General features: G+C 39.6%; 1 protein-coding gene across 1 annotated transcript in view; it reads left to right on the forward strand.

Annotated features, from left to right (window-relative positions):
- IQCH (IQ motif containing H) overlaps positions 1 to 10,200 on the forward strand; it is a 247,554-nt gene that overhangs the window by 112,062 nt on the left and 125,292 nt on the right. The window contains exon 10 of the mRNA XM_055436103.2: positions 9,750 to 10,200. This exon is cut by the window's right edge and continues 101 nt beyond it. Coding sequence (XP_055292078.2) covers positions 9,750 to 10,200 — 451 coding nt within the window. The remainder of the gene's footprint in view (positions 1 to 9,749) is intronic.

Raw genomic sequence — 10,200 nt, forward strand, 5'->3', positions numbered from 1 at the left:
AGGGAAGAGGAAAGTTGTTTATTTTAATATGTGAGGTAGTGGTGAAAGCTATGAATTAAAATAAAGTAGAATATATTGGATTGGCCAAAAATTTCCTTCGATTTTTAAGTAAAAGACACATCTTTCATTTTCACCAAAAACTTTATTGAACAACATATTCACTCTTTTGTTCCACTATCTTCTGCCATTTTCCAGGCAACTTCATAATTTCATCTTCCCAATAGTTTGTCCTATTTGAGCAAAGAACTGTTCCAGATGCCTTTTATAGGGATTTGAACTTTTTTCCATTAAGAGAATTCTGTAAAGACTGAAATAAATGGACATCCAAAGGTGCAATGTCTGGTGAATACGGTAGATGAATCAGAACTTCCCAGCCAAGCTGTTACAGTTTTTGCCTGGTCATCAAAGAAACGTGGTTTTACATTATCCTGATGGAAGGTTATACAGTAACTTTCCATTTTCTGTTGACTAATTCTGGATGCTTTTCACTGAGTGCTGCTTTCAACCTTGGCCTGCTTGGGAGCAGTTCTTGTTGGAATTAACCATTTGGTTTTCCAGAAGGAGCTTATAATAGAGGACTGACTCCCTTCCAATTCCACCACATACACAACATCACCTTCTTTGGATGAAGACTGGCCTTTGGTATGGTTGTTGTTGGTTCATTTTGCTTGCCCCATGATCTCTTCTGTTCCCCATTATTGTACAGCATACATTTTTTTCATTGCCCATCACAATGTTTAAAAATGGAACATTTTTGTTACATTTAAGTAGAGAACTGCAGTTGGAAATATGGTCAAGAAGGTTTTTTTTTCCCCTTATGTGGAACCCAAACATCAAAGCAATTAACATACCCAAGCTGGTGCAAATGATTCTCAATACTTGATTTGGATATTTTGAGTATGTCAGCCATCTCCTGCATGGTATAATGTTGATTATTCTCAATTAATGTCTCAATTTGATCACTATCAACTTCAACTCATCTGACCAATTGTGGAGCATTGGCCAGTGAAAAATCTCTAGCATGGAACCTCACAAACCACTTTTGACACAATCCATAGTCACAGCACCTTCTTCATTCACTGCACAAATCTTTTTTTTGCACTTCCGCTGCATTTTTACCTTTCTTGAAATAATAAAGCATAATATGCCACAATGTCTTTTTTCTTCCATCTTCAACATTAAAAAGGCTATACCAAAAATTCACCAATTTGGGGGCTTCCCTGGTGGTCCAGAGGTTAAGAATCTACCTTGCAATGCAGGGGACACCGGTTCAGTCCCTGGTTGGGGAAGACCCTATATTCTGCAGAACAACGAAGTAGCCCATGCACCGCAACTACTGGGCCTGCACTCTAGAGCACTCAAGTCACAACTGCCGAGCCCACGTGCCTAGACCCTGTGCTCTGCAACAAGAGAAGCCACCGCAACACGAAGTGCGCACACTTCGCAACTAGAGAATAGCCCCCACTCACAAGTAGAGAAAGCCCATGCACAGCAGTGAAGACCCAACACAGCCAAATTTCTTTTTTTAAAAAAATGAAAAAAGAAAATTCACCAATTTTGATTTTTTTTTTAATGCACCTGATGTGACAGCTGTCACAATACATTCTAACAAAATTGTTTCAAATGAAGTTAAGGACAACTAAGTTCTACTAGAGCCATCTAATGGAAAAAAACTGAATGAACCTTTTAGACTGTCCAATATATGTAGGTATAGAGAGCGTGACAAGATGAAGTATTATAAGAATTCTGCAAGTGTTTAGTGATCTGTGATCAGCGGACTTGCTGTATACACATTTTTCCTCAAGAAAATTGTCATGTCAGACTTTACTTTGGTGATGATAGAGGTCCTTCTCAAGGCTTGCTCTTTTTCCTTTACCTATAGAGAAAATGATAATGTGTTTTTTTTTTTCCTCAGGAAACTAGAAATCCAGGCTGCTCTGGATTCCCATCCTATTCGGTACATATCCCTAGCAGGTTCTACCCATCCATCATAATTGTCCAAGAGGCCCTGAACTATGTCACATTCTCTCAGAGAGTAATAGAAGGGTACCAGGAAAGATGAAATCAATGCAGCAGTAAAACAAAATGTGTCTCTAGAAAAGGAAACTACATTTGGCTAAATATAGATTCCACCTATTTAAAAATCTTTTGATTTTGTTGTCTGATCTTCAGTCAGAACTGGATCCATGGAGTGGTTTTGCTCCAAAAGAATGCAGCCAGAGATGAGGATATTTTTTTCTCCTCAGGAAGTGTTTCAGAGTTCAGGAAAAATCATTTAAATAAAGATAGATTTCAAAACAATTACAGAAATTATCCCTGGAGGATTGCTGCTGATCTGAGTGGCCTTTACACTCGATGAGTTCTCTTATTTTTGTTGTTTATTCTCTTGGTAAAGGTGAAGGGCTCTGACTCTCACTTTTAACTGACCCTTAAGGCTTATGTAGTTTCTATGTCCTACAAACTGAGAGCGGTTCTGTTGATTTGCTGACCCTAAAATACTGAACTGTCTCCTTTTGGGATTCTCTCCCCATGACCATCTTTACACAGAATTGGTGTAGGTAGCTATTTTGCTATTGTAGTTTGTAAGTTGGTAAGAGTTTCCTGTATAAAAGCTAGAAGGCGGGGGTGGGGGGGAACAAACCTTTGTGTCTTTCATGGTACATGAAGTACAACTATTGGAGATGTTTGCCTTTGATTTGATGGCCTGACTAGCTCCAGGAGTGTATTAAACACAGATACTACTGGAGAGGTAGCACTTTAAGTCAGAGAGACATAGGGTGTCAAAATTAGAAGTGCCCTGTTGTAAACTGAAACCCCATGAGAGACGTGACTTTCTAAGGCCACAGAGGAAGGTGATGACAACCTGGATCCTCGGTCTTCTTCAAATCCATCAGTTTTCCACCACAGCATGGTTCTCTGGCATGTTCCTCAGGGTTGGTTTAACTAAAGGCAGTGAAACAGTCTTTACATATATTCTAATCTTCACAACAACTTCATAGGAACCTCTCATTTTTACAGATAAGAAACGTGTCAGAAAGGATGTTGCCATAGTCCACTCAGGCTGCTATAATGAAATATCATAGAGTGTATGGCTTAAACAGCAAACATTAATTCTCACAGTTCTGGAGGCTGGCAGTCCAAGGTCAGGGTGCCAGTATGGCTGGGTTCTGATGAGAGCCTTCTTTCTGGTTTGAAAACGGCTGCCTTCTTGTTGTATCTTTACATGGTAGAGAAAGAGATCTCTTTTGTCTCTTCTTATAAGGGCACTAATCTCATCATGAAGACTTCACTCTCACGTGCTAATTACCTCTCAAAGGCCCTATCTCTGGGGACTAAGGCTTCAACATATGAAATTTGTGAGGACACAAACATTTAGTCTATAGCAGATGGTAAGTTGTCCAAGAATACATAGCACATAGTAGCAGACTTGACTTGGACTTGGACTTGGACTTGATCCCAGGTTGGTCAGACTTCAAGGCCAAAGTTCATTTCCCTGGACCCACAATATCTTATTTGGGTTAAAGGTGAGGCCAGTGACATTCAAGATTCCTCATGCTCTAAAGTTCAGTTCTGCGACTGTGCTAAATTCCTAAACCCTGATGAAGTCAGCTATTGCCTCTGAATATTGTATGTATCTTTCAAACAAGTCTAGCAAGCTGAGGTCTTGGTGTCTGTTCTGTTCAAACCTTAACACCCTGTAAACCCTTAGTGAATATTAAAGAACAGGCTAGACAAATGGCATTATCCCTGGTCATCAGGGAGTAATGAATTCTCCATCTCAGGAGGTTACTCCACTCATACTCTGAACTAAGCTCTCCATTAGAGCCATAATGGCAGAAAGAACTTAATCTTTTTCACACAGTGGAACTGGTTAGGTTAATTACTAGTGGATATGTTTGATTGTTTGAGAAACTGAACATTGGCTAATAGATTCAAAAGTGGTTTAGTCTATCCTTCTAGGCAAATCATTCTCTAAAGGTGATATCCATGTTGGATTATCCCCCAAACTGGACCATTTATCACCTGGAGATTTTGTTTAAATCCAATTTAGAGATCCTTGGCTATAGTTTTATCCTATATCCACATGCTATCCACATGTTTGACAAGAACATTTTTGATGAAAACATTCAGATTAAACACATGCCTTTTTTAACCCTGGAATTTTTCTTTGAGGCGGTAATGTCTGAATTTTAGAAGCTAATACTGGGCCTGTCTTTTTTGCTTCACATCTGTGACTTACTGATATATGTAATCATCATCTGAACTGGTCATAGCAAACACCCTCTGACAACAGACGACTCTACACATGGACTGAAATCACCAGATAGTCAATACCAAAATCAGACTGATTATCTTCTTTGCAGCTGAAGATGGAGAAGCTCTATATAGTCAGCAAAAACAAGACTGGGAGCTGACTGTGGCTCTGATCATGAACTCCTGATTGCAAAATTCAGACTTAAATTGAAGAACATAGGGAAAACCATTAGGCCATTCAGGTATGACCTAAATCATATCCCTTATGATTATAGAGCAGAAGTGATTAATACATTCAAAGGATTAGATCTAATAGGCAGCGTGCCTGAAGAACTATGGATGGAGGTTCATAACATTATACAGGAGGCAGTGATCAAAACCACCCCCAAGAAAAAGAAATACAAAAAGGGAAAATGGTTGTCTGAGGAGGCCTTACAAATAGCTGAGAAAAGAAGAAGCAAAAGGCAAAGGAGAAAAGGAAAGATATACCCATCTGAATGCAGAATTCCACAGAATAGCAAGGAGAGATAAGAAGCCTTTTTTAAGTGAACAATGGAAAGACATAGAGGAAAACAATAGAATGGGAAAGACTAGAGCTGTCTTCAAGGAAATTAGAGATATCATGGGAACATTTCATGCAAAGATGGGCACAATAAAGGACAGAAATGGTATGGACCTAACAGAAGCAGAAGATATTAAGAAGACGTGGCAAGAATACACAGAAGAACTATACAAGAAAATCTTTATGACCCAGATAAACAGAATGGTGTGATCACTCACCTATAGTCAGACATCCTGGAATGCGAAGTCAAGCGGGCCTTAGGAAGCATCACTACAAACAAAGCTAGTAGAGGTGATGGAATACCAGCTGAGCTATTTCAAATTCTAAAAGATGATGCTGTGAAAGTGCTGCACTCAATATGCCAGCAAATTTGGAAACTCAGTGGTGGCCACAGGACTGGAAAAGGTCAGTTTTCATTCCAATCCCAAAGAAGAGCAGTGCCAAAGAATGTTCAGACTACCACACAATTGCACTCATTTCACATGCTAGCAAAGTAATGCTCAAAATCCTTCAAACTAGGCTTCAACAGTGTGTGAACCAAGAACTTCTAGATATTCACACTGGCTTTAGAAAAAGCAGAGGAACTAGAGATCAAATTGCCAGCATCTGTTGGATCTAGAAAAAGCAAGAGAGTTCCAGAAAAACATCTACTCCTCCTCCACACATGACTGTGTGGATCACAATAAACTTGGAAAATTCTTAAAGCAATGGGAATACCAGACCACCTTACCTGCCTCCTGAGAAACCTGTATGCAGGTCAAAAGCAACAGTTAGAACTGGATATGGAAAAACAGACTGGTTCCAAATAGGAAAAGGAGTACGTCAAGGCTGTATATTGTCACCCTGCTTATTTAACTTATATGCAGAGTACATCATGAGAAATGCCAGGCTGGATGAAGCGCAAGCTGGAATCAAGATTGCAGGCAGAAATATCAATAACTTCAGATATGCAGATGACACCACCCTTATGGCAAAAAGCAAAGAGGAACCAAAGAGCCTCTTTATGAATGTGAAAAAGGAGAGTGAAAGAGCTGGCATAAAACTCAACATTCTAAAAACTAAGATCATGGCATCTGGTTCCATCACTTCATGGCTAAAAATGGGGAAACAATGGAAACTGAGAGATTTTATTTTCTTGGGCTCTAAATTACTGTGGAAGATGACTGCAGCCATAAGATTAAAAGATGCTTGCTCCTTGGAAGAAAAGCTATGATAAATCTGGACAGTATATTAAAAAACAGAGACATTACTTTGCTGACAAAAGTCTGTATAGTCAAAGCTATGAATTTTCCAGTGGTCATGTACGGATGTGAAAGCTGGACAATAAAAAAGGCTGAGCGCCAAAGAATTGATGCCTTTGAGGTGTTGGAGAAGACTCTTGAGAGTCCCTTGGACAGTGAGGAGATCAAACCAGTCAATCCTAATGAAAATCAACCTTGAATATTCATTGGAAGGACTGATGCCAAAGCTGAAGCTCCAGTACTTTGCCCATCTGATGCAAGGAGCCGACTCATTGGAAAAGACCCTGATGCTGGGAAAGATTGAAGGCAGGAGGAGAAGGGGACAAATGAGTATGAGATGGTTGGATGGCATTACCAACACACTGGACATGAGTTTGAGCAAAGTCCAGGTAACGGTGAAAGACAGGTAAGCCTGGCATGCTGCAGTCCATGGGGTTGCAAAGAGTCAGACCTGACTCAGTGACTGAACAACAACATCCCGCCTTTCTTCTTGTTTTCAACTTAGAATTTTTAATCTAAATAACTGCTCCAAAAACTCTCAAAGTCACCTAGTTAGTAATTCCACTTTGCAAATGAAGAAGAGAATTTCCAAGCTCGTTGACTCAGTTGGAACAGGATGCTAATACTTAGGCCACAGCCACAGATTTGGACTGGGCTGATTAGTAAGGGCAGGCATCTCACAAAGGTGTGACTGGTGTCCGGAAAAGGACCAGGTGAGTATGCAGATGGCGCAATAGACAGCCATCTTTGCTAGAAGGAAACAGTGTGGCTATTGAGTCAGGAGCACTGCCTTGGTAGTACAGCACATCTTAAACAAAAGAGAGGAGAGAGAAAGAGACTGGGAGGAGAAGAGGAAGGAGAGGAAAAAGAGAGGGAGAGAGAGAAGGGAAAGAAGAAAGGAAGGAGAGCGTGGGGGAGGGGAAGGGGGAGAGAATGAGGAAGGAAGGAGGAAAGAACGCAACAAATAATTGTCGACAAGTTCATGGAGATAAATAGTAAGGGAAGAATAGCAGAAGAAACCAGAACCTGAAGCATGGTGTGACCTTTAATCAGGGCTCTTATTCCTAGCAGGCTGTGAAGCAGCTTTGTCTTTACCTGCTCAATGGATCTCACAATGCTGATGCACTGCTTTAATTTGGGAAGCCTTTCTCTTGAGAGACATGTCTTTTCTTGCTCTAAGTCTAAAGTGTTCCCAAGTGTGGCATTCTCTGTGACAGATGTACTACAGTTATGCTTTAGCTGACTCTAAACCCATAGCTTCCCCGTGCCTGAGTGGTCTATTTGATGTCCAAGAGTGTGTTTCCTTTGAGAGCATGTCTTTACTGGAATATCATCCAAGAAGGTAGGGAGGTGTAATCCCTTTGTTCTAAAACAGCCCCTGTGCAATTCGGTCACCCCATTCCCACTGCACAGCTATTCTTTCAAAAGGTCTTAGATGCACTTGCTGCTGTATGTCAATGCCCTAGACCTGGAAGGGCACTGTCCAATAGAGGCTTAAGAGTCCACACCTTTCTAAACTTCTCCCAAGATTTCTCCAATTCCACACGACTCATTGTAAAGAAAAGAAATTTCAAAACTAGTTTAACGTTACCAAGGAGACAAGACTCTCTGGTGAATCTTTCATCCATAGCTGTACTTCTTATAGGAATCTCAAGGTCTTGTTCACAAAATCAACCACATAACTGGCAGGACCAGTCAGTTCTGTATGTCTGTGATTATTCTGCATTTCTCTTCCTCAGTGATGAAGTACTGCCATTCTTCTCTGAATTCTAATCTTCCTACCATCTTCTTTCTTGAAGGGAGGCAGAAATGTAGCCAAGTGATACTGCTTTTGGAACATGTGCCCCTTGTCTTCTACCAGGAGCTGAGCCCTTCCAGGGTTGATGTCTGCCGAAGGAGGCATTGCTTCTCTAACTCCCTGTTGCCTGTCCAAAAAAAAGGAATGTGTTTCCATCTACCAAATATTTTGCATTCTCTTTTAGAGCCTTGATTAGCTCAGAAAGGGCTAGAGTCTTGGAAAAAGCTTTCTCCATTGTTCCTGTACCTACAGTGACTCAGAAAGTATGCAAAAGTTTGTTGCTATAAAAGTCTGCTTCAAAATTCAAGGAAATTACCCCCTTTCAAACTTAACACTTGCTTTTCAGCATTTTTACTTGAGATGGCAGCCTAATTAATTATTCCACTGCCTGGAACCTAAGAAAAGAAAAAGAATTGGAAGGTGATTTTGTTCCCCTTCTGTTTCCTTATTGTGGTTTTATTGTAAATATATCTCTTGGCTTGCTTTTCTCTTACCTTTCTGCTTTGAATTTGTTAGTTAATATCAGTTAGCATTTGTTTAGTAAAGACAAAGCATGAACAATTTAACATAGTAATACTCAGCACAGGGCTGTGGAATAATAGTCATTGATAAATTAATTGGGTCTTTTTTTCCTTTGTGTTTTGTGAAAATTCTTCAAAATGCAGAGAGCAATATAATCTATAATCTGGTAGAGATGGAGTTTATGCACCTGAAAAATGTTGACATATTGAAGACAGTCTGTTCCTTAAACCCCTTAGCGAGAAACAGTCAGCACAGTAAGTTGATACCTAGTTGACTAACAAGAAGGCAGGACCTGAAACACCTATGCCCCTCACACCTCAGACCATTGGAATCATTTAGACCATGGGGCAGGATGTCATTTTTCTAGCACCATGGGTTTAAATAATGAAATGTAAGTAGTTTCATAGAGGACAGTGACACAAAATTTCCTTTTCCTTTTTTCTGTTTTTTAAAGCAATGTATGTGTGACACATATTGCTTGTCATCCAAATCTTTTCTTATTTTATTTTTAAAATAGTATTTGTTCAATTTTTTTCATGCAGAAAAGTATAAATAATAAAAAAAAAACTGCCCAATAATCTCATTCTTAGAGAATGCCTCTTGACATTTAAAAATAAAAGTAATATGTTTTCATGACTTAATCAGTACTGATAGGAACAAAATGAAAAGCAAATATTTTTTGGTTTTAATTGTGAAATTTCAGATTCTGTCTGCCTGGGGACAGCTCCAGATATGTCCCTAAGAAGTGTCCAGATTTAAGAATAAAAGAACATGTGAAGATAAACCTTGAAAGTGGCAAGCGTGATAACATACAACATAATGCTTTTTATAAAACTAACTCCTGGATGTTCAGAGAAGGTGACAGAAGAACTCCAAAATGCTGAAAAGTGCTGATCTGTTAGAAAAGTTCAGAACAGACAGGACAGCTTTGATGGGCTTATCTGAAGTTGTCATAGAAACTGCAAAGAAAGGCTTCATTCTATTTTTCAGGATTGGTGGATAATTTATGAACAAGAAAACAGTGACATGCTTCCATTCATGCATGTGTGAAAAGTAAATCACAGAGATTATGGGGTCAGCTAACCATATCAAAGTGAACTAAATGCACGATTTTTATGTAATCAGTTTTCTTGATCAGTTTTACACTTTTGTAAGAATGGTTATAGCTTTGAGCAACCTTTAAGATATTCTTCTGGCAATGAGTCTGATGATTATATGACAGCAAGACTTTCCTATTATGACATGTATGATGTATGTATTAAATCAGAACTGTGATTCATATCCTCCCATTCTCAGGTAATAAATGATAATGTGATAGTGTGTGTGTTGACCATTCAGTTATTTCATCTCTGCCGACACTTTCCTTCCCCAGGCCATGAAAGTGACAGCACCCTCTAAGACCAAGAAATCACCGTGGGATTATGACTTTTTTATTTACAATGGTGTTGTGGACAAGACAGCCCCGGACTTCTTAGCTTTCAAGGAGCATTTCAGTTTGTCTTGGGGAAGTATTTTTTCTCTCTTGGAACACATCGAGAAGTTTCTCAAGGACTATGCAATACCGGAAGTCAAAATAAAAGGTAACAGTTTAGTAACACTCCTTCCAGAGTTTGAGCTGAAGAATAAACTTACCAGATATGACCTTCTCTCAGTGTTGGAGAACCCAGTTGACATCCAAATGATGTTAAATCTTCCGGGGCAGAGGTACAAGGGCCAGGATGGAAAGACAGAGGCTGCCATGAAGATCCAAGCCACGTGGAAATGCTACAAAGCAAGAAGATTTTTCCTGGCTTATCGCCGGCAGAAGTGGGCATCAGGTGTCA

Source organism: Moschus berezovskii, chromosome 9 (genome assembly GCF_049115385.1).
Source record: "Moschus berezovskii isolate FMDL1 chromosome 9, NW_MosBer_1.0, whole genome shotgun sequence".
NCBI lineage: Eukaryota > Metazoa > Chordata > Mammalia > Artiodactyla > Moschidae > Moschus > Moschus berezovskii.